At 49.3% G+C, this 24,243-nt stretch overlaps 2 protein-coding genes across 3 annotated transcripts; one reads left to right on the top strand and one right to left on the bottom strand.

Moving 5' to 3' along the window:
• Positions 1-6,629: 6,629 nt before the first annotated feature.
• Positions 6,630-17,355, bottom strand: TMEM127 (transmembrane protein 127). Of its 2 annotated transcripts, XM_058534551.1 has the most exons (4): positions 17,167-17,355; positions 16,441-16,758; positions 8,486-8,650; positions 6,630-7,705 (listed from the first exon to the last, which is right to left on the bottom strand). In XM_058534551.1, the coding sequence occupies exons 2-4, from the start codon at positions 16,682-16,684 to the stop codon at positions 7,398-7,400; spliced, it is 717 nt and encodes a 238-aa protein (XP_058390534.1). In that variant the 5' UTR covers positions 16,685-16,758; positions 17,167-17,355; the 3' UTR covers positions 6,630-7,397. The 2 variants fall into 2 exon arrangements, with proteins under 2 accessions (XP_058390534.1, XP_058390535.1); XM_058534552.1 differs by lacking the exon at positions 16,441-16,758 and having other exon boundaries at positions 17,167-17,350.
• A 137-nt stretch (positions 17,356-17,492) lies between these two features.
• CIAO1 (cytosolic iron-sulfur assembly component 1) lies at positions 17,493-22,503 on the top strand. The gene is made up of 7 exons (XM_058534550.1): positions 17,493-17,754; positions 18,310-18,458; positions 18,611-18,722; positions 18,830-18,918; positions 19,174-19,375; positions 20,034-20,121; positions 21,001-22,503. Exons 1-7 carry the CDS (start codon positions 17,616-17,618, stop codon positions 21,239-21,241), a joined length of 1,020 nt encoding a protein of 339 aa, XP_058390533.1. The 5' UTR covers positions 17,493-17,615; the 3' UTR covers positions 21,242-22,503.
• Positions 22,504-24,243: the final 1,740 nt, after the last annotated feature.

The raw sequence follows: 24,243 nt of genomic DNA, 5'->3' as shown, positions 1-24,243 counted from the left end.
ACTCAACAATAAAAAGACAACCCAATTAAAAAATGGGCAAAGAATCTCAATAGATATTTCTCCAGAGAAGATACATAAATGGCCAATAAGCACATGAAAATGTGCTCAACATCACTGGTCATCAGGGAAATGCAAATCAAAACTACAATGAGATACCACTTCACACCCACTAGGATGACTAGAATCAAAAAGAAGGGACAATAACAAGCGTTGTCGAGAATGTGGAAAAATTGGAACCCTCATACATTGCTGATAGGAATGTAAAGTAATGCAGCTGCTTTGGAAAACAGTCTAGCAGTTCCTCAAACTATTAAACATACAGTCACCATGACCAGCCAATTCCATTCCTAGGTATATACCCAAGAGGATTGAAAACGTATGTTCACACAAAAAGTTGTGCACAAAGTTCATAGCAGCATTAGTCATAATAGTCAAAACTCGGAAACAACCCAAATGTCCATCACCAGATGAAGGGATAAACAAAATGTGGTATATACCTACAATAGAATATTATCAGCCGTAAAAAATAATGAAGTACTGATACATGGTACAACATGGATGAGCCTTGAAAACATTATGCTAAGTGACAGAAGCCAGATACAAAAGGACACATATTCTACTTATATGAAATGTCCAGAATAGGCAAATCCATTGAGACAGAAAGTACATTAGTGATTGCAAGGGGCTGGAGGGACGCAGGAATGGGGAGTGATTGCTAACAGGTACAGTTTTCTTTTGAGGGTGATAAAAATGTTCTGGAGTTAATGGTGAAGGTTGCACAACCTTGTGAATATACTAAAAACCAGTGAATTATACTCTACAAGGGTACATTTTATGTTATGTGAATTATACCTTAATAAAGATAAATGTGGCAAAAATGTTAACAATTGGTAAATCTAGCTGAAAGGTATATGGGAATTCGTTGTCCTATTCTTGCAACTTTTTAGCAGGTACAAACTTTTTTCAAAACAAAGCTGTTTTTTAAATGCTTCAAATAAATTCAAAGTCATTCCTTCTTGATCCACCAGAGTGGATATGGAGGGTGGCATGCCCCTCTCAGGGAGTCATAATTAGAGGTGGCAAGAACTTGAAAGTCATCCAGTTCAGCCCCTCATTTACAGATGAGGAAACTGAGTCCCAAACAGAAGTGCCTTTTAAAGGTCACACATCTAGTTAGTAACTAATTATCTCCTCACACATTTCAGACTGCCATTCTGTCCTTTTCTCGAGAGCTGTTTATTTTTCTTCCAACTTTTCATCCACTTAGAGTGCTCACCTGGACACTCGCCGATTTCTCAACATCTTTCTAAAATACGTAGACTGGGGGAAGAAAACCCACCATAGAGAGATATGTTAGATACTGAGTATGTGTTAAGGCATCGTAAAAGATCAGAAGAAATTTCAGGAGTTTGGAGGAATTAATGCAAAAATGTACCCAAATGGTGGCACATGGCATCAGCCCACTGCCTTCTGCTTGTCTGCTGCTGCCCACTCCCTCCCCATCCCACTGAGCTGACTTCAGAATGGAGATGTGGACGTGGGACTGGAGTTAGGTAGGCAGTTCCCCAAAACAGCCAGGATGTGTGCAAGCTGTGTCTTCAGGAGTGCCAAGCACTACTCAAGGAAAGCATTGAGCTCAGAGTGGAAAAGAAAAACAAAATCAGGGAAGTCAGAAGCTGGGTGGGCATCGGAATGGAGCTGGAAGAGAGGAGCAAGGAAAAGAAACAATTTCCAAGGACAAGGCCAGTGTAATCAAGGCTCAGTTTGCCTGTCTGAAGGTGGGCAAGTCTGATTTCAAGGTCCAGCCCTGTTCAAAGATACGACACACAGAATTTCTGCAAGAAAGCAGAGCTGGTCAGTGGCCACATGTCCTATGATCACAGTAAGGAGGGCTGAGGGAGAGAGGACGGGAGTCTCATCTCCATTTCATAGGCTCATGCCAGCAAAGATCTCTGATTGGCGTAGGCCTTGCCCTTGTGCTCCCACATCCTAATCGCCATTAGCGGCGCCATCTCTGAATCCAAGACCGCACATGTAACCATCGTCATCCTAGGCCATGGTACGAAGCTCCAAGTCCTTGGCCACAGTTCAGGGAAAGAAGTGTGATCTAAGTTGGGCAAAAGTGACTCATCTCAGTCCTTAAACAATAAGTTAGTGTGAGCCTGGGGCTGCTGGTGGTGATCTTCACCACCTTCAGTGAGACTGCCTGAGCCCATGAGTGGAGTAGAGAGATGGAGAGAAATTATGTCTTCACATCATCATTTGAGTCCCTGGATCCAGCCAAGTCACCTTTTCAGTTACATGAACCAATAAATTCCTTTGAATTAAGCTAGTTCTGTGTTAAGAGTTCCGTATCTTGCAGCTGTTAGTGTTCTGACAATAATCTTGGCATCCCAGGCCTTCATGGGCTGGGCCCATCCACCCAACCACTCCCCTCTAGTGAGTATCACCACTGCTTAAAACACTGACTCTGTCTTCCCTAAAGCCCATCCCTTTCTTTCCTACTTTCACACCATTGATTACATCATTCTCTCATGAAAGCCTACCCATTCTTCAAGGCCCATATTAAGTCTCTCCTCCTTCATGAAGCCTTCCTGGATGCCCTGAGGGGCATCAAGTGCCCCTTGTCAGGTTTTCTTTTTCCTGACAGCTGGATTGTTACTCCCTTGAGGGCAAAGACTGTATGTGTTAATATCTTTGCATCCTTCACAAAGCACATTGTGTTCAGTGTATTTTGTGAGTGAAGGCTGCATAAGAAAGCATGACCCCCGGCCCAAATGAACTTATAATGTAAAAAACAAGAAAGACATAAAGCCTGCCAACATAATAGAAATAGTGTGTATGTGTATCCAAGTGCACACACGTGCAAATTTCCCTCACCACTCTACCAGAGCACGAAGAGGCAAACAGGTGGGAAAGAATGAGTAAGGGACAGGTTCCCCCCTTATTAAAACAAAACCCACCCACCATCCCAAGGTTATTCCAAAATTCCCCCCAAATTCCCAATTCCCCACCAATAGTGGTGGCACTAGAAAGCTAGGTGAGTGAACCCCAAGAGGAAGGCAAAACCAAGGCGGGGAACTGGGCCACAGGGTCTAGCCAGACCTCACCAAGAAGAAAAGGTCCTTTTCAGGGCTAGCTGCCATTTTGCTACAGAGATAGAAGACAGGAAGCTTCCAAAAAGGGCTGTCTGCAGGCCCTGCGCCTTTGGGCCCCGTTCTCATAGCGAGGTACAAGCCCTTGAACAAGATGGAACCACAGACGTCCCTTTGAAAGTTCTTTCATCACCAAACTCTTCAGACACATGGTTGGGCTGAGAGAAAGAGATCTCTCCTTGAACATCCTGTGAAGCCCCTCACCATCACTGTGTTGTTTTCCCACTCAGTGGAGCACGCTGACCTGGCCAACAGGAGTCCTCCAGCTCTAAGAGACCAGTGAAATCCTTCCTGAGGAAACTGCCCCCTCCCTCTGGCCCCAGCAACAAAGCCAAGCATTTTCTCCAAAGCTTACAGTGAGGAACAGATATCTTAACTCTCAAACGGTGTCCCTAACAGAGTGCCTTCACTGCGGGTGGACCCACTCAAAGAGGAGACACTTGCTCCCCTCCATGCACCTCCCAACTCCCATTAAAATGCCATTCCCACAAAAAATGCAGGGGAGGAGGAAAGATTCTGGGCTACTTGAAAACAAGGGCCATAAAATTTACTAGTTCCTTTGTGTCTCCCCATAGAACCTTGTGACCCATTAATTTAGTGGCTGAGTGTGTGGACATTTACGGATGAGATGTCAACTGAAAAGACTCTCTAGTTATCTTAAGATAACTGCTCTCCCCCAAGATGCAACAACCTCTCTTCCTCTGTTCCTCCAGGTTCTCTCCTTGCTGCCCCTCACATCCCACATCTTCTCAAGCAAGAGCCCCTCTAGGCCTGTACTGCTGGCTCTGCCTTCCATCAAGCGATGGGTCAGCAGGGACTGGGGTTCCTGAGTTCCCTACTCCAACACCTGGCTCAGACACGACACCGGGCCCTAAGGGCCGACTGTGACTGCTCTCTTCTTCCTCTTCCGCCAGGTCCCAGGTCCCCCGCTTCCCATGCCCCCATACTCCTAACTTAACTCCAGGCCAACCCTCCTTTATACCGTCAGAGTCATTAACATAACCCTGGGTCCCTCCTTTCTCTGCTCACAACCCTCCCAGGGCTCCCCACTGCTTTTAGTGCCTGAAATGGGACCCCTCACCTCTCTAAGCTCTTTTCTCACCACCTCCTGGCCACCAGTTGTGCTTCTGCTCTTGCTGTTCCTCAGCAGGAAGTGCCCCCACTCCACCTCCAAACACTCGCACATTAACTGGCTGAAGCTGCCTCTTCCATGAAGCCTTTTCTAATCACTCAGGTCAGAACCAGCCTCCCTCTTGGCACAGCACTGTTCCTGGCTGTCCATTAGACCACTTACTTCACTGTGCCTTTTTGTGGACAAATCCATCTCCTGAACTAAGAATATAAAGTCCTTGGAGACAGGAACCCTGAAGGTCATCACGTTTCTCTCATGGTGCCAAACAGTGCTTTGTACCCAACACAAGGCGCCTTTCATAAATGTCTGAAATGAAGTGAAATGGGAGAGAACACATTCCTAACTCCCAAGAAAGACATGTACTCTTCCCAGGAATAAAAAAAGAACACTGAAACGGGCTGCCTTAAGCTCTTTTACCACGATACACATTTGGGGCCTGGTGTGTCGGCTGAATGTATGAAGGAATGAATGAAGGGAATGTGGGTAACCATTCGAGGCATTGACACTGAAAAACTCTTCTACAAGTTATACTCCCAGAACTGTTTCCACTCACATGCCTCTCCCCGTAAGCAATCATTCCCTGGTGGTTTCAAAAGAAAGTGCAGTGTCTTCTGCAAGTCCTAGCCCTAAAAAGTCTACTTTTTCCCACACAATGGCTAGAGTTCCAAAGCAGTTCTCTTGTTCACAGCTAACCAGCAGATGGGAAGAGAAGAGCTCAGGGTCTGAGGTCAAGGACTTGGGCGGGAGGCATCTATTGCTCTTAGTTGTGGAACCTTGGTGTGGAAGTTGTCAGGATTAGGAGGATCGTATAAGTGGAAATGCCTTGCATGGAGTAGGCACATGCAAGTCCCTTCTAACTTTTTTTTTAATTACATACCTCATCACTTTCTCCTGCTTCTCTAAGAGGAAGGGAACAAACCAAATCAGGGAAACTGCGACAGAAAAATGACAGGGAGCCATTGGCATTTACATTCTTATTTGTGGTTTCTGTTTTTTTTGTTTTGTTTTGCTTTTAATTTTTTTTCTAGAAAAAAAAACACAACCAGGGGAATTTATATGACAAACTATCAGTGTCAGGATGGCAAGGGGAAAGAGAAAGAAAGGCCAGAGGCATGGGAAGCTAATAAAAAGTGGGTTCTGAACCATGTGGAATGGCCCACAGGGTCATGTCCGGGTCCTTAGGAGATGACTGGTCACATGGCATGCGTGTTCAGTGCCCAGTCTCCTGGTCTGCCCACTCAGACACCCACGGTCAGAGAGAGCTGGCCACACCCTGGAAATATGACAAAGACAAACTCGGACTTAACAGAAAGACAAGACTTAATTTAGCTCCTTGGCTTTGTGCTCAGGTATCATACGGCAGTCTTTCTTGCCTAAGAGAAGAGTCTGGAAGAGTGAGAGAGTCACCATGGGACACACTTTGGCATCACAGGGAACTCCAGGCAGCCGCTCACTCATATGTGGACATGGTCTTCACCACCCACACACGTGTCTGTCCAGACATCTCCAGGCAGTCTGGCCAAAGAAGGACAAGGGGAATGACAGTTCCTTTCTAGCCACAGTTCAACAGTGCTGTCCATTCTCCAGTCTTGCTCTGTCTATCGCCTGTGGGAAGAGACTGGGATCCATCTGCTTTTCAGCCCAGCACTGGACACTGATTCCAAAAAAACTTGGCCATCTGGATCCACACTGAAGGTCTCTCAAGTTTCTCCCTCTTTATGCCCCAGATCTCAGGACAGAAAATTCAGCCAGACCCAGAGCCACACATGTGGCAAACTGGGTAGCCAGAATGATGGCTGGGCAAGAAAGAGCCAATAGCACACTGCAAGACCAGAGTACATTCAAGAAGGGGAAAGGGACATACAGCAAGCTGTTGGCCCAAGTCACAGTCTAGGGGACACACGGAGCCTGAAGGACACAGGCAGGTCCACTAGTCTGTCAGGGTAGTTCTGATACCTCACGCAATCGGGCCCCACTGGTTGTGATTCCTATGTGGCGAGTGGTGGGTTTCCTGCCCTGCTGTGGCCCCTGTTCCTGCACAGAGGCCAGGTTACATCTCAGTGCCACAGTCCTGAGGAGCACCACGCTGGCCAGCCAGCCAGGCCACAGTCCTCAGCCCCTTGGGTTGACAGGGCTCTGGCTTCCACAGGAAGGCCCCAGGGAGCCGTGATCACTAGGAGGGAGGGAGCAAGAGAACAGGGCTGCATTCTGCTGGGAGAGATTCAGGGAGGAACTACCATGGGCTGGAAGGAGCTGCGACCCCAAACACTGCAGAGCCAAAGGGAATGGGATAAATATCAGAAAAACAACAACAGTCTTGTTGCTAGTTTAAAAAGAGAGTATTGTTGCTGTTGCTTGTTTTTTTTTTTCCTTTTAAAACCACGCACATTTTAAAAGATGAAGGGGCGGGGGAGATTCAGCCCCTTCACTCTGATCCTTTATGGGCACCAGGTGCTGCTTTCCTTGCCTGAGCTCAAGCCACCCAAGCAAGGGCAGGACGGGGAGAGCACTGGCTTTACTTCCCAACGGCGATCCTTCTCCCCGTAAAACCAGACCACACGCGATGGGAAGTCCAAAGACTAAAGTGCAGAGAATTCCACGGAGTGGGCGGCCTGGTGCTGGGCACTCCAAGAAGGAATGGGGGGAGGGGGTCAGCCCAGAGCTACGCTGCAACAATCGGTGGAAACAAACAGTGACTGTTATGAAGCGTGCCTGCAGGGCACAGTCCCCTTTCCCTTGGGCCCTGTTGACACTGCTTCTATCTGGGACTGTCCACGGTCAGCAGCTCCCCAAGGAAAGTCCCAGTCTCAAACATATGGCCCGTGAAGGGAGAAAACTTGTATGGCCATCCCTGGTTGGTAATGTAGTGACTGTGAAGGGAGAGGAATGTGGCAAGAGGGGAAACAGTGCATTATATCAAATCGGTGAATCCCAGGTTTTGAGAGCACGGATACAGGAACAACCCTAAAGGCAGAGTCTCTCCTGGGGAAGATTTGGTGAAGATGGTCAGGATCCTACCAGTGAGGCCTGCTGGGAAAAGGAGCTCCTCAGGGTGTGAGAGGCGCTGCACAGTGGGGGAGGGCTGCAGAGGAAGAAAGCCCAGGCTGGCATTAGGGAGTGTAGGCTGGAGGCGGCTGGAATTGGTTGATGACCTCATACTCTGCTGGGTAGGGCTCATTCTCCTCCATCTCGGAGAGCAGCTCCAGCGCCTGCTCCTCTTCCTCTGTGGGGTAGTGGCGCAGGAGGTTGGCTGCCGTAGCCAGGATTGAGGCTCCGCCAGCTCCTGCCACCAGGTAGAAGCTAACAGCAAAGGTGACATAAACCTGGGAACCATGGTACTTCTTATGTTGCTGTTGCTGGGCCAGGATGAGTTCGGAAGCCCAGTAAGAAAATCCAATGACGGTGGCACACTGCAGGACTAGGGGACAGAGGGACAGCACAGAAAGGGGGTTAGCAGGCACCCTGCAGCCAGGATGCTTAAGGAACCAACTGCAGCCTCTCTACTCAAACCCCATTCTCAGAGAACCTGCCTGGGCCCAGTGCCCGCAAGGGGGAGCTGTCTTGGCCATAGGATTCTCAGGTTGCGGCTGGGGACAGATGCCTGACCCTGTCTGGGCCAGGCAGATTCTGTCTTAAGAATCTGGAATTGGGCTGGTAGAAGTCACGGGTGCTTGAAAGGAACAGACAAGGTCATGAAGTTCGGGAGCTGGAGTCAGCACCACCACAGTCAAACCAATGCACCAGCCCAGTCCTGAGGGAGGAGAGAAGCCACGTGCAAGCAGAGAAGCCTGGTCTGCAGGGAAGCAGGAAGGGGGAGGAGAGTGAAGCGGATGAGACCAGGCACTCCAGGGGAAACACACTGAGTTACTCTGGTTCTTTCCTTGCTTATTCCAGGCCCCACGAGCCCGGCTGAGCTTCAAATCCAGTTCTTGGAGAGCCATGAGATTTCTTGTGGAATTCTAACAATATTCCCTCCTTACAGCTGGGCCAAGTGGGTTTGTGGTCCTGGCAGGCGTATATGCAAATGACAGAAGCAAGCTGCTAGCACCCCCCAATGCTCTGTGCAAGGCTACAGCTGAAATGAGCATCTGTAACAGTGTCTGCTCGTAGAAACACCTTCCTCTCCAACTGCAACTCCAGAATGGATGTCCCCGCCCTGGGGTAGTTCCTCCCCCACTGAGAGCAGGCCCAGGCTTACCTGTGAGGATGTGGGCGAAGGCATAGCGACGGGTGATCTTCAGGGCTGGGTGCTTGGGCCCAAAGACATCAAGAAGGAACGCGGAGAGACTACACAGGATGCCCAGGAAGCAGAAGGCGGCGATGACCCGCAGGAGCAGTACAGTCTGAGGATTCATGCAGAAATCTGTAGAGGGAGAACCAAATCTTCTGGGCCCCCAGCAACACCCTAGTGTAGGAAGCCCCCACCTGGGAGAAGTTTGTCCCCCTCTGCCACAGTCCTAGGGAGCCAGGGAGTACTGGAGGGAGCGGTCTTAGCTCCTGCTCCCAGCTGGCCTGCAGAGGAGGTGGAACAGCCTTCATATCAGCAGACAGAAACCCTGGGTCACTGCTCCCAGGCGCCTCAAGTTGTCTTCCCTTTCCAACAATGCTAGTCTAAGTGCAGGACTCCACTTCATTGTACTTGCCACGCTCTTCTAACCATTTTTAAAGACCCTGACAATTAATCTGCCATGTTAACCCATTCTGCTAAAGAATGCTTTGGGCCAGCAGGAAAAGCCCGGCGACCTCTGAGCTGAGGCAGCCAAAGAAGCTAAGGCCAGAGGCCGATTAATGCCGATTCTCTATCCAGTCACCCATTCATTCTCTTTTTGTTCAAAAAGAAGCTGAAGAACTTGAGAGAAACATATAACTAGAAGAGAGCACTAAATAAATTAGGAAAGATGGTAGGCCGGACCTTCACATTTATTTTTGCTCCCTCCCTAAACTCTACTAAAACAAAAGAAAAAAAATTTTTAAAGGTATAAACCCACACAAAGAGGAGAGGGGCAAAACAAAATTCTGGAAACTGGCAAGTCAAGGGATTTAGAACTACTTAGAACTGACTTAACAGACTAGATAAGCCCGAGGTGTAAACCAGAAGTAGGCAAAGCTGAGAAGCAACTCGATTTACACCACAAAAGCCTGAAAGGCCCAGAAATTGACAGCACCAAATACCTTCTAAAATGAGGGCGAAGACAGTGAGCGGTGCATGCTCTACCAAAATGAGGGAGTAAACCAAGGAAAGGAAGACGCTGAAACACGGCGCCCAACATTCAAAGAGTCCCCAGGGTCATGGTGAAGGGAGATTCCAGGATGACAACTAACTGTACACCAGACACAGAGCAACCTATATTTCCTTCTAGGACTTTAACAGAATTCTTATTTTTTTTAAATTTCATCTAGACAACACTGTCAGTCCCCTTTGATATCTACACAGACTGCCATAGTTCCCAGAAACACATAGACAGAATAAAGGCTGATCTAAAAAGACACCATTTTAAGCTTTAATAAAAAGTGGGAAATGGGCCTTAACTTCCTCTCCTTCCTCTAGTGCAGCCATTGGCAAGCTCTTCTTTCATTTACACCATGGTCACCAAGTGATTTAGGAAAATTTAGAAAGGGCTGGCAAGACTCAGACTATAGGCTCCTTTCCTGAGTCTTGATCTCAGGCTGAGAAGCTGTGGGACAGTGGTCATCTGTCTCTAGCGCACATCAGAATCCCTGGGGTGCTGGCTGAAAGCACATTCCCAGGCCCCAGAGATTCTGAGTTCTCGGTCTAGAGCAGAGCCTAAGAATCTGGATTTTAACCAGCAGCCCAGGTAATTCCCACACAGGTGGCTCAAGCCTTACACGCCAAGAAACACTGATACCGGACCTAGAGGAAGGTAGGTCCAAGAACCTGGGGAGTGGGGGGAACCTGAATCCCACAAAGCAGATTTTAACCAACAGACATTGGCATCATGGGGTCTTGGGCAGAGGCGCCGGCCTCCCACACCAAAGAACCAGATATCAACAGGCCTTGGGCCTTTATGACAGCAAGCATTTCCTGCCTCAGGCTCAGAATTCACCAGGCAGATGTTGGCTGAGCCCACATAAGACTCATATGCTTCGATATGGCTTCAAGTCAACCACTATGCTGCCTTCTGAGCTAACTGTCACTCTCTTGTCAACTGACCATCTGTTTTGGGCCCAACCATCCAGCCTGGGTGAAAGCCTACAGCCAGGAGGCTTGCCTGTGCAGCAGCTCTGCCAGCAACCAGTATCTGCCTTCACTGAACCCAGCCCTGCACAGCTGAAGACAGCGCTGGGGTCTGAAAGAGTCTAGAAACCCACGGGGCCTCAAGGAGAGAAAAGCTCCTGGAGACGGGGCTGTCTCCTGGCTTTATTTTGAATATTGTTAAAAGCTGTCTGTGATAGTTCTTCCTGGAGTCCACGTGGCACGTGGCAGGGACCGGGCAGGACGAAAGTGTTCTTCTAGTGCTGCCAAGAATAACCTGTGAGCGGCAGGGTGTGAGGGCTTACATCACACTCTGCTCTGCAGCAGGCTGTGTGCAGATTCCATCCGCATTACTCAATGTGGCCAGGCACTCGAGTGACGCTTTAACTGTGGTTAAATCAACCACAACTGGGTAAAAAATCAACTCAATTTTAATTTAACAACTACTTTTACCTGAAAAAAGTACTACGTGGGGGCTTCAAAGATACTTTCTTCAGCTGCACAGTGAGTGCAAGATGTCCATTTTATTAGCATCCTTAAAAATGGACAACTATCATATACACTCCTATGTGTCTTATGTTTCATAATACACTTATTCTAATAATAAAGAAGACTCGCACATGATAAAAAGCTTCAGAGAGGACATCCTTCCCCTTCTAGATGTCCAACTGCCCTTCCCAAGAGACAAACATTGTTAGCAGTTTCTTTTGTACCCCTCCAGGAATAGCCTGTGCACACAAATGGGTCAAATGTTATTTCAGTCAAGCCTCACTCCACTCTGGGGGCTTCATCACATAGCTCAGATGAGGAGTCAGAGGCTCGAGGAGGTTAAGTGACTTCCTCAGGGTCACACAGCACAGAGCTAGACCCCAAACCTGGGTCAGTCTCCCTTGCATTGTGATGCTAGGAATCCCCAAGCTATTTTATTTTTCCTTGATGGAGATAATTAATCAAATCCTGAAGAGTTGTATTTGAATGAAGGGTCAAAAGCTAATAGGAATGCTGTCATTCAATGAGAGCCATTCTCAGAGCCAGTAGCTGCTGAGCTCAGTAAGGGAATAGCTGGAAGCAAGAAATCTCTGCTAGGCAAAAGGTTTGGGTCATTAAGCAATGAAAAGTGCTCTTACTGGGAATTATTGGGCAAAACCTGCTTGGTGTGGTCTAAGCTTCTACAGGCATCAGAGTCTGGCTCTTAGAAACAGTGGGGACACCAGAAAGTCACTAGACTTGGCATCAAATCCTAGACCTACCACAGACTATATGTTACCTTGAGCAAGTCACTTAACTGCCCTCGGCCTCTGCCCTCTCATCTATTGGATGAAAGCAGTAACGCCTGCCCCCTCTACACAGGCGCACACTGGGAGAGTCAACTCACACTGGGCTGTGAATGAGCAGCCACCCATACTGTTACTGCCCCACTCCCTCTGCGCTCGGCTGTTTCAGCTGGGCCACAGCAGTGTCACCCCTGGCGTGCTTTTCCTCCTTATACCAAGACTTCCTCATCCACACATCAGCCAGTGTGGGCCAGAGAAAGAACCCACTAAAGCTAGACTAAGGATCTGCCCCACCAGAGTGATGATGCAGTACAGACAAGGGGCGTGTGACCCAAAATTCAAACAGGTTTTGTTTCAAAGTGACTGCCTTTCTTGACTCTAAAGCTGTGAGTAAACCCTCAGGCTTAGTAGGGAAGCCAAATGTAAACTTCCCTGAAGTGACGCTAATAGACAACCCAGAAGCCTGCCCCACATCCTAGGCAGTCTTTCATCAGAGGGTCTCGGAGCACACAGAGAGGACAGGCAGAGTTATCCCAGACACACTCAGAACCCAGCTCAGACTCTCCTGGAGGCAGGATCTCAATGTCTTTTTCTCTCCTCCCCTGCCAGACATCAGTATGGCAGGGAGGGCAACGAATATCTGCTCCCTTGAGAGGGCTGCTAAAGATAAACAAAATCCTCAAATGTTATGAATGTATTATTTTATTTGTGGAGAGAAGGACATGGGGCAGGCTCCTAATTTTAAATTCAAACCAGTGGTGCAGTTCACTACACTCTGGTAAGACAGAGAGCACATCCTATCCTCCAATTGTGCCGTGGCCTGTTTATTTTCGTAACTATTGCTTGACTGTCCCTTCCAGTCACCACGGAAGAAGGCAGCTGCTGCGTAATAGGATCCCAAGGACCTGACTTTGCCCAAGGTCACTTTGCCAAGTGAGTCACTGGCTGGGTTTTTTTTTTGAAGGCCCTGGCTCTTCCTGTCTACCTGCCCATCGCCTCACCCCCTGCTGATCCAAACAGGCTGCAGGCAGGAAGGTTAACGTGGCTTCTGGCCAATTTCCTTCTTCTGTCCCATCTCCCCTCCCTTCCCCCACTCAATGGAGTTCCTCTGAATTAGAGGAACTTGCCACGGTCCCAGTCCTTCTCAGCACTCATCTGTCCCAACTGCGTAGCCTCTCCCCACTGTGACTTTTTAGCTTCTAGACAGGCTTCTGACACAGGACTCCTTCAGCGCCTTCTAGTGCCTGGCTAGGTCTTCACCACAGATACCAATGGTCTTGCCTGAGCTGCCTCTGAGGACGGGGGCGGGCCGGGGGGAGACGACACCCAGAAGTGCCTGCTGCATCAGTCACCACCCTTCAGGCACACCGGCCCTCCCTGGAAGGCCCTTGATCTTCCCGTGGCTTGTTGTCAATCGTGATTCACCTGACTTCAAATCCCAAACTTCCTCATTCTCCAAAGATGCTGCCCTTTACTGGCCATACTTGAGAGGCAGAGAGGGACTGGGCCTCAAAAGGAACGATTATCTGAGGCTCCCCTGCTTGGGGCCACTATGAGCCTATCTCTGGACTTGGGCCAGGTTAAAGAGCTATGTGAAAAGCAGGCACCCCCTGGGGAGTGGAAGAACTCAGGAAGGAATCTTTTGAGCTGGCCTGTATTTGCTAAAGCTTTTGGGCTCTGTCTATGACAGTGGGAGGTGAGTGGCTTTGCCTGAGGATCACCAACTTGAGCTGGAACACTGAAGGGATAAGGGATAAAAAGCACAGCCAAAGCTGTGCTTATGATAAAAACTCAACTAGAATGGGGTAATAACAAGTCTTGGACAGCTCTGACGGAAGAGAAAAGAAACCCAGAGTGCACTAAGGTGTGGTGGTAAGAGTGGAGTCAATGCTGCACAGATCAGCTGTGTGCCCCTGAGCAAGTTACCTGACCTCCCTGAACCTGAGACCTGTGTGAAGTGGGGGTGATGACAGTACCTGCCAAATAGAGATGTTGCTTAGGAGAAACTAAAGCCAGGCACGGAGTGTGCTTAGCACAGTGCCTGGCACTCAGGCAGGGGGCTGAGAAAAGGGAAGGCACTATCCAAAGCCCGCTGGCCCTGCCCACTCCCCATCACCTGCAGAGACCTGGCAGTGTCTATGCTCTCTCTGGATGCATCTATAAGCACCAGATCTGTGCCCCACGGCTCTGCTTCCTCCTGAGATGGGGAATACCCCAGGTTTCCAAGCTAGGACATCTTTTAGGCCCTGAGGACCAGCATAATAACACAGGATACCATACGTCTGAAAGCCCACTGGGTACCAAAAATACAACAGGTACAAAGAAAAGGGAGAAGAGAAGCAACCAGGGACCCCTGATACGTCGCCTTCTTCTGTGATAGCTCATGTGGTACCACTGTCAACTCTCTTATTAATGGACACCAAGTGTTCCTAGCTTCCAATGGCCAAGGAGATGGCCACAGGAAAGCAGGCTGAAACCGTCCATGGATTAAGATCCCTAAACACATGCGCAAACGTAATGTAAAGGTTAAGGCAACATGCATTATAAAAGACAAAATCTGGCTTGAATAATTTCTTAGAAAGGATAAACATATATGTGAACAAAGGAGAACCGGCACCAAGAATTTACTTTTATTTTTTACATGCCTTTGACAAAGATGCACACTAAAGTGGAATAATCGTGTGATCATTCCTTATGACAGCCGAAGTAAAACAAAGGTTAAGAAACATAACATCGGGGCCGGCCTGGTGGTGCAAGCGGTTAAGTGCGCGCCCTGCTGTGGCGCCCTGGGGTTCGCCGGTTCGGATCCCGGGCGCACACGGACGCACCGCTTGTCAGGCCATGCTGTGGCGGCATCCCATATAAAGTGGAGGAAGATGGGCATGGATGTTAGCCCAGGGCCAGTCTTCCTCAGCAAGAAGAGGAGGATTGGCAGATGTTAGCACAGGGCTGATCTTCCTCACAAAAAAAAAGAAAGAAACATAACATCATCCTTAAATGACAGCATTATTTTATATTGGAGTCAAGAGATGTGAGGTAGACTCAGCTATGCCACCCGCAGCTGTGTGGCCCTGGAGAGAGCACTTCACTTCTCTGAGACACAGCTTGCTGGACCTCTGAAATAAGGACATGGGATCAGATTGCCGCTCCCTCCATCGCACGAATTTTATGAGCCTCCCCAGGAATGATCTGAAAGGGAGAAGCATCTCCCAGTTTGTAGGTGACACCAAACTCTTGAAACACCGAAACACCAGGGCATCAACTGTGAAGGTCTGGATGAAGTGGTGGAAAGGTAGCAGTTGTGCTTCAAAGAAGGCAAGGCAGGGGAATGCGCTGAGGGAAAAACCACCCAGACTCAACTCAAGCTTGACGGCCTTTCTGCCATCAGCCACACGTCAGAGAAAAAGCTGCATGTCACAAGGCCTCCATCGTGCGTATAATTTGGTCTTAATGAGCCAACCCAGCAAAGGTTATCATCACAGTGAAATCTGGAAACAAACCAGAATGTTTCTCTACAAAAACATCCTAAAGCCTCAAAAACTCAAGAGAGATGCAAAACAGTATGAGAACTCTCAGAGAAAGACAACATTTAGGCCACAGGATAGGGCTTTTCAGCCTATATCTGCAGAAGTGGTACAGGATCCAAGGCACAGAGGAGAACTTGACCTTTTCACCAAATCCCAATGCCGGAATCCTTAAAGAGGCAATGTGAAGATATTTAACAGAAAAGGCTTCTGATACATGGGGCTTTAAACATCTGGAAGGCATCACAGCCAGGGAGTGCCAGAGGGAGAAAACGTGAAGACCTTCAAGAAGGGTTCAAAAGACCTTGGTGGTGATGAACTGTGCTGTTACTAAGGGCTATTTGGGATCCGCTGACCATTTTTCGGGTAAAAGCCAAACAATGCATTCTGTCCTCACACCACACAGCCTTTACCCTCATCACTGGAGACAGGGCTGGGCATGATGAGCCACGGGGCTCCCTGGGACAGGTACCCCCGTATGCCTTGGCCTCCCCTGTGGCCAGTAAAGATAACAGTCCTTTTCTCCTTTCCTCTGCCTACCTGGGTGGTAAGCGCGATGATGAACAAAGCAACCTTACCTCAGTCCAGCACACTTGTAACAGTTCCAAGAGCCACATTCCAATTGTTTTACTGAGGGTGGCAATGGAACTGACTTTGGGTTACGGAAAATGCCACAGACTCCCTTTTCCTCTAATAAAAATCCAATTACTATAGAACTAGAAAATATCTTTTAAAATCTAGCCATATTAAAAGTTCCTTTTTCTTCATCAATCAGGCTGCCCCAAAGAAACCTTCCTATATCCCCAGGCTCCTTAGAAGGGGACAGCTAATTGTGATGCCTAGCACCCTTATCTTTTCAGGATATACAGCGCCCTTCCTCTGGTAGAATCCTAAAATAGCAGCAGTATAGATTAGCATGGCGTGGGGAGTAGGTGCTTGGCTGAATAACATCAGAATTAATGAGAGGCCGGACCCCAAACAGAGCCACCTGGTGGGCATGAACACCAGGCAGGAATGGGGCTGTTTCCTTCAAACAAGTACCTGCCCCTGGCTATCTCAGCTCCAGCCCGCACCCATTCTGCTCCCCGCCGAGGAGGCCCTGTCTCCAAGAAAGAAGAGGGCCAGCGCACAGCGCCCTCACCTTTCAGCAGGTCCGGGTGCACGTAGCCCAGCACGTCGGAGACCCCCAGCTCCTGGCGGGAACAGGTGCCACCGTGGATGTGCAGCCAGGCAGGCTCGGCGAGGGCAGTGCACAGTGCCGTGATGGACAGGGCGCCCGGCAGGGCCGAGGCCAGGCTACGCTCCGGCTGCTTGGGCAAAGCGCTGCCACCCGGGCTCCTCCGCCGGCGCCCGCCGGGCAGCCCTGCGCCTCCGGGGGCGTACATGCCCGGTGCCGCCCGCCGTCGCTCCGCGGTCGCTTCCTGTCGCCGCCGACCTCCGCGGGGCGCGCAGAGCCTGCCTGTCCCGGGGAGGAGATCAACGCGCTGGGTTCACGGCAGGTGAGGCCGGCGCAGTGCTGCCAGGGCCGACCCCAGAGGATTGGGGGTGGGACCCGGGGCCGACAGAGACAGGAGGGCTGCAGGGACTCGGGGGGCGGGGGCGGGGTCCCTGAAATGGGGCTGCGGAGGTGCGGGATGAGAACCTGGAGAGGACTGGGGGCCGGCTGGGATCTGGACAGACCCGGGGGGAGGGGGACGGAGGTATCGGCTACTGGTAGAAGAGAGACCTGGCGTCTCGGCCATCGGGTGCCGAGGGGCGGAGGACCAGGCTGGGCCGCGGAGATGGGGGACCTGGGATCTGGGAACGGGATCTGGGGTGCGACTTGTGCCCGGAAAGGACCCTCCCCACACCGACTCCTGTTCCTCACCAGTCAGCAGGCCTCAGGGCCGGGATGGCGCCGCTCCGTCCCGTCACGGGCTCCTCAGCCACCCGGGGGCCGACAGTTCCCAGGCTCCAAACCCGCAACGCCCGGACCGACCGGGGCCCGATCCACTTCCGGCTTCCTCCACCTCTACCTCCGCATCCTCCGGTTCCCCGCCCCGTCGCGTCACAGCGCAGGGCCTCACGGGACTGGTAGTTCGAGGCGGTCCCAAGATGCTTTCCGCTGCGGGGTGGGAGGCCGAATACGACTCCCAGAGGGCAGTGCGGCCGCAGCAGCGGGCGCTTCAGTTCCCAGGACGACCTGGGCCTTCGGGCGGAAGCGGCTGGACCCGACGTCCGCAGAAGGGCCGTGGCGGCGTCGCGGGGGTTTGCGCAGTGGGCCCCGCAGTCGGCGCGGCTGACTCTATCCATCTCCTCACCCTGCGCCGGGCCGCCATGAAAGACTCGCTGGTGCTGCTGGGCCGTGTTCCGGCGCACCCGGATTCTCGCTGCTGGTTCCTGGCCTGGAACCCCGCGGGAACCCTGCTGGCCTCGTGCGGTGGCGACCGTAGAGTCCGCATCTGGGGCACCGAAGGTCAGGCCCGGCCTCGCTGCGCGACCCCTGCCGCCGAGGGTTCCGCGTGCGCGTGTTGTGGGGGGCAGGCGGACCGTGAGCGGGGTTACAGGGCAAAGGAGAGGAGGGAGAGCCTGCCTTCGAGTTGGACGTTAGACACGCTTTTCGGGCAAGAGAGTAGGCACGTAGTAGAGGCAAAAACGTCAATGGACAGGCTGGAACTGTTGAGGGAGTTGTGATAGTTGCTACAGGAAAATGAGGAGACAGGGTAGTAGGAAAGGAGCCTGCAGAGTAATTGTCTACCGAAGGTAAACTTCAGATTTCATCCCGAGGGCATTTGGGAGCCATAGACAGTTTCAAATCAGGAAGGCGACTCCTCAGATTTGTTTTAGAATGATGCCTCCAGAGGAAGTAGAATCAATTACATCTTTCTAAAAGCGTGTTGTTAAATATGAGGATGGAGCCTTGTGCCCCAGCTTGGCTCTAGCACTAGCCCATATTATCGCATGGCATTACTAGTGCTTCAGCCCTTCTTGTTCACCCAGCTCCAGAGCCTGGCCTGTCCTCTGCTTTTAGGTGACAGCTGGATCTGCAAATCTGTCCTTTCTGAAGGCCACCAGCGCACTGTGCGGAAGGTGGCCTGGTCCCCCTGCGGGAATTACCTGGCCTCTGCCAGCTTTGATGCTACCACTTGCATTTGGAAGAAGAACCAGGATGACTTTGAGGTAACCAGGGTGGATGCGACCAGGATTGTTGCCTGTGAGCTCCCCAGGGCTGGTTCAGAAACCTGAGCCAACCTGAGCCAATTGAGCTGTACCCATGAAAAGGACCCCAGGGGTCTTAGCTGCTGTTGATTCTTGTTCCTCTTACCTTTCAGTGTGTAACCACTCTGGAGGGCCATGAAAATGAGGTCAAGTCAGTGGCCTGGGCCCCATCTGGCAACCTCCTTGCCACCTGCAGCCGAGATAAGAGTGTGTGGGTCTGGGAAGGTGAGTCCAGGTCCCTCCAGGTAGAGCTGGGAGCCAGTGGACAGACATCCCCGTCGGTGTCCCTGACAGGGTCAGCTCATGGGCTCCTTTCTTTGTTCCCCCCACAGTTGATGAAGAAGATGAGTATGAATGTGTCAGTGTCCTCAATTCCCATACACAGGATGTCAAGCATGTGGTTTGGCACCCGAGCCAGGAGGTAAGAGGCAGAGTGTCTTGGTGGGAAGGAATTCTGGTGTGGAGGGTTATGCCCAGCCTTCCTCCACTCTTCAGCCTCAGCCTGGCTATTAAAGGGATCTCTATCTGTGACCAAAGGACATTAATCCCTGTATACAAGCAGATCTCTGGGACTGTCCTGTTCTAGCAGGGAGAGGTACTGGAACCACAGGCACTTCCTGGGCCATACAGACCAGTGCTGTGTTTTCCCTGCTTCCCCCCGACACCCCCCTGCCAGCTGTTAGCCTCTGCCAGCTATGACGACACAGTGAAGCTCTACCGAGAGGAAGAGGATGACTGGGTGTGCTGTGCCACCCTTGAGGGCCACGAATCCACCGTGTGGAGCTTGGCCTTTGACCCCAGTGGTCAGCGCCTGGCGTCTTGCAGTGATGACCGTACTGTGCGCATCTGGCAGCAGTATCCACCAGGCAACGAGCAAGGTGAGGGGCCAGTCGGAGAGCTAAAGGAGACTCATCCATCTCTCATGAGGTTTACCGTCTACTAAGGGGCAGAGACACATAGATGAATCACAGCAAATTAGAGTAGAAAGGGAGATGTGCCACAAGAGGGCTCCAGAGAGAGTGCTAGAAGAATGAGGGAAAGCTATGTGGAAGAGGGGCCATTTCATTCGAACTTGAAAGGATACGTAGGATTTTAACACAAGAAGAGAATTCTGAGTGAAAACAGAACAGCGTGAGCAAAGGCAGTGTAGGTGGGAAAGCCTAGACTTACGCCAGGGACAGTGATTCATTTAGATGGAGCATAGGTTATAAAGGGTTTTGGGAGAAATAAGGTGGGTTGGGCTGGCTGGTGGGTGGCTTTAAAAGGCAGGCTGACGAGTCAGACGTAGTCTGCAGAAAAAGTTTTTTTAAAGAACGGAACATTTTCTTCTCAGAATTCTGCTGTAAAAATACCAGTCTGGCCAGTGTGTAAGGCAGATCAGCGAGGATGGGGACAGAGACATGAAGATGAGGGCTCATGATTGAAGGTGGGGGTGAGGGAGGGCAAGTTAGGATCTCCTCTGCAGTGGGGCAGTTACTCCCCTGAGGTGCCCAGGACACAGACGTGTCTTGGGTTCAAGTGAAGTCTGTCGTGCAGGGGTGGCATGCAGCGGCTCTGACCCCAGCTGGAAATGTATCTGCACTTTGTCAGGCTTCCACTCCAGGACCATTTATGACGTCGCTTGGTAAGACCTCCATCTCCCGTCCCCCTACTTCCCCCCCAATTTGGAGAGATTTGGGAGAAGTCAAGACCCTGTGCTACTCTCTACCACCTTTGGGAGTGCATGGGAATGGAGAGCAGCCACTCTCATTTCTTCAGTCAGGCCAGACTGTACTATGCTGGCTTAGAGCTGGCTGGTCTGGGGTTCACAGGAGCAGGGAACAGACTTAAACCCAGGCCTACACCTGTGTTAAGATCCCAGGCTGTGAGGGCAGCACCGGCCTTTGTGGGTCACACGGCATCACACCATCCAGAAATATTTATTATTGAAACTGTGGCTTCATGGCTGGGGTTTCTATGGTTTGGTAACACTGACTCTACCCTTATGCAGTCTACAAGAGCCACACCATTTATGTAGGAGAGTCGGGCAGAGGGCATTTCTGGCCCAATCTGTCCCTATGAAATAATCCTAAATAATGAAAAAGTCGATGTGCATCTAAGCTTTATTTATATTAGCAAACATTTGGGAATAACAAAAATAGACTTAAGTATAGTAAAATTCAATGGCCTAGTATATCACTATGTAAAAAAATGGTTAAGAATACTTCATGACAAGGGAAACTACTTATGCTAAGTGAGAACAGTGCAGTTCAGAATCATATGTAGTTTTTTAGGTTAATTATATTGGGGGAAAACCTAGTTGCCAGCACTTGAAGACTTAGTGGCTGATGTTTGTGGCTGTATATTATTTAGGGAAGCTCTTCTATAAGATGCTTTTAGCTGAGGCCTGAAGTTTGGGAAGAGAGCAGGCCAGGAACTATAGAACCAATGTCTTCTACCTAATTTGCCAGGTTGGGGAGGGAGGAGCCACCTGCATAGACATTGATGTACGTGTTCCTCCCAGGTGTCAGCTGACAGGGGCCCTGGCCACAGCTTGTGGGGATGATGCTATCCGAGTGTTTGAGGAGGACCCCAGCTCAGATCCACAGCAGCCCACCTTCTCCCTCACAGCCCACTTGCCTCAGGCCCATTCCCAGGATGTCAACTGTGTGGCCTGGAACCCCAAGGAGCGGGGGCTCTTGGCTTCCTGCAGTGATGATGGGGAGGTGGCCTTCTGGAAATATCAGCAGCCTGAAGGCCTCTGAGCCACCTCTACTTTGGATGGAATCATGGTTCCCCAGAAAATGTCTAAGACTTTCCCAGCCCCTGAGAGGAACTAGAGGAGCATCCTTGACCTTCATTGAACTTGGCTCTCTTCCATTCAGACTTGGGCAGAAGTTCAGAGCCACAGAACCACTCACTCTGTCCCCTCCTTTGACGTGGGGCCCTTGGTAAAGAGCTATAGAACATCAGTACCTTGTAGTTGTGCCACAGATTTTGCTTGTTTTAGGGCACAGTGTTACATTTTGGGGAGTTGAATATACTATTTATAATCACAGTATCTATATGTAGGAGGAGTGTATCTCAGACCTTTCTGAAGTTGTAAGCTTTATAGAAATAATCCATCTGACTCCCAAGTCCTATTTTATATTATAAGGACAGTCAGTTACAATTTAAAAGAATTCCACAGTGAGTCCTTTTCTGAAATAGGTCCTGCCTTCCCACTTTCTGGGTAAATCCTTGCATTTAAGACATTCAATCAATATTGGAGGAAATTTTTTAATGTAGGTTGGTTTAGAGTAAGACACACCTCTGCTTTCCCTTAGAAACCCTTGTGTATCTTGTGTGCCATTATGCTGTGAAGGCAACTGATTATTTTTCGGAATGCCGAAAAATAAATGGGGAAGGATGTGAACCCTAAAAGGGAGAGTTAGTATTGGCCACAGGCCATACATTCTCAGTGGGGATGAAACTGGGTTCTTGGGTGGGAGGAAAAAATCTTGGAGACAGTAATTTGTGGTGCTCCAAAGGACCACGGTACATAAACACACGGTATATCCATGGTATTAAATTTTCACGGTAGGAGCGAGTAGGACAAAGATGTCTAGTAAGGCTCCTTAGGTGAGTGATAATGAAAAAAGGTTGCTGTAGGCAATCAGTTCTTCAGTCACTCAGGTTGTCTTCAGACAGTCACTTCCAAATGGGTGTCAACTTGAGAGGACTGTTCCCAAAGCTACAGCCTTATTTTTTCACACCACAGAAATCATGACCTTAGATTTTGGAAAGACAGCTAGGGCAGTACCTAGAGCAGTGGTTCTCAAAATGTGGTCTGCAGAAGTCCTGAGAGCCTCTCAGGGGGGATCTGAGAGGTCAACTGTTGGCCCCTTGGCAGGAATCAAGGCAGTGGCACCAAATACTAGTCGTCAAAGTCTTCACGGCCTTGATCTCACAGTGAAAGTATTGCCAACTTCACTTAGAAATGTCCTTGATAGAATTAATGTCCTTAATAAAATTAAATTGTATTCAATCTTGACTCTTGAGATTGCTGAGGTGCTGTCACAGTGGGAAATATGCACATAGCACTTGTGTATGATGGAGTAGGGCTGTCTTGAGGAAAAGCAGTTGTGCAGTTGAGTTGCAAGCTGCATTAGCTGTGTTCTTCCTGGCATACCATTTTCACTTGAAAGAACTAGCAAATTATGGTTATTTAGACTTAGCTGTTTGGCAGACGTTTTCTGGAAAATGAATGGAATGAGTCTTTCACTTCAAGGGAAACTGATAGTGTTGCCAAAGATAAAATGAAAGCTTTGAAGCAAAAATTAGAATTTTTGAAAACTTGTATTGTTACCTGGAACTTGACATCTTCTGAATGGACTTTTCGACAGGTTGGTGGTGATGTTAACAAATGTGATCTGTATGATGAAATGTGTTGACCTTTGGAAAATCTGCATAATTCAGTGAACCAACATTTTCCAAATTACTAATGCATGACGTTACAAAATCATTCAAGGGTAAGAGACTCATTCCAAGTGTAAGATAGACCAGTGGGTTTTAGTGTAACAGAGTACAAAAAGCTCATTGATAAGGTTTCAGATTCCACATTGCCTTTAAGAAACTACCAGTGGTGGGATCTCAGTGTAGTATCAAATAGCCACAATTACCTGAAAAGTCTGTGTAAAAATTCCTCCCTTTTGGGGCCGGCCCAGTGGTGTAGTAGTTAAGTTCATGCACTCTGCTTAAGCGGGGCCCAGGGTTTGCTGGTTCAGATCCCGGGCACAGACCTACACACTGCTCATCAAGTCATGCTGTGGCAGCATCCCACATACAAAATAGAGGAACATGGGCACAGCTGTTAGCTCAGGGCTAGTCTTCCTCAGCAAAAAGAGGAAGATTGGCAACGGATGTTAGCTCAGGGGCAAATCTTCCTCACCAAAAAAAAAAAAAAAATTCCTCCCTTTTCCAACTTCCTGTGTGAAGAGAGCTAAACTTCATTTTACTTCAACTCAATATTCAACAGATTGTAGAAGCAGCTATGAGAACCCAGCTGTCTTCTATTACGCCAGACATTAAAGAGATTTGCAAAATATAAAATGCCACTTTTCTCCCTGGATTTGTTTTGGAAGTTATTTTTCATAAAAAGTTAACATAATTAAGTTACTGTTATTTTAAAATGTATTTAAATTGTTTTAATTTTTAATATAGTGAATATCACTGGATATAACCTACATAATAAAAGCTCTTTGGGGTCCTGAATTGTTTGTAGTGTAAGGGGGTCCTAAGACCAAATCATTTGAAAACTGCTGGCCTCGGGAAATTATTCTTCAGAATCATCTTCCAATTTTGTGCCTATTCCTAAAGAACAACAGAAGGCAAGAATTTGAAGAGGAAAATTTGTAGATCTGGATCACAAAATTGGTCTACCACACCCAGCTGGTGCATTTTAATCCCCCTTCTGGTGCTGCCTCCTTATGGGAGAGGACACTGCAGATCTTGAGAAACCTCTAACCTGTTGCTCTCACCATGGAAGTTCCCTTTTAGTTCCTGCAGTAGTGCTGGCATCTAGGTTACTACAGAGGAGGTGGATCGAGGGCATAACCCTACTGAAGAGCAGCTGTCTCACACTTTCCCTCCTCCACACTCACTGAGACGGCTGCAGGTGACAGCCCAACTACAAAGCAGCCTTGTCCTCCAAGTGTTCATTGTAAGCAAGTTCAAAGGCTTAAAAAACCAAATCTTTTTGGCCAAGAGCTGTAAGTTGAAGAAAGGA

Source organism: Diceros bicornis, chromosome 40, assembly GCF_020826845.1.
Source record: "Diceros bicornis minor isolate mBicDic1 chromosome 40, mDicBic1.mat.cur, whole genome shotgun sequence".
NCBI lineage: Eukaryota > Metazoa > Chordata > Mammalia > Perissodactyla > Rhinocerotidae > Diceros > Diceros bicornis.
This window is presented reverse-complemented; position numbering and strand designations above follow the sequence as displayed.

What these genes read in the sequence shown, in the direction of transcription:
- TMEM127 (XM_058534551.1), bottom strand. Translation starts at nt 16,684, where the DNA reads ATGTACGCCCCCGGAGGCGCAGGGCTGCCCGGCGGGCGCCGGCGGAGG. An exon ending in GCACCCGGACCTGCTGAAAG is followed by an intron (nt 8,651 to 16,440) that starts GTGAGGGCGCTG and finishes CTCCCTCTACAG; the next exon opens with ATTTCTGCATGAATCCTCAG. An exon ending in CTTCGCCCACATCCTCACAG is followed by an intron (nt 7,706 to 8,485) that starts GTAAGCCTGGGC and finishes TCTGTCCCCTAG; the next exon opens with TCCTGCAGTGTGCCACCGTC.
- CIAO1 (XM_058534550.1), top strand. Translation starts at nt 17,616, where the DNA reads ATGAAAGACTCGCTGGTGCTGCTGGGCCGTGTTCCGGCGCACCCGGAT. An exon ending in AGAACCAGGATGACTTTGAG is followed by an intron (nt 18,459 to 18,610) that starts GTAACCAGGGTG and finishes CTTACCTTTCAG; the next exon opens with TGTGTAACCACTCTGGAGGG. An exon ending in TTTGGCACCCGAGCCAGGAG is followed by an intron (nt 18,919 to 19,173) that starts GTAAGAGGCAGA and finishes CCCCCCTGCCAG; the next exon opens with CTGTTAGCCTCTGCCAGCTA.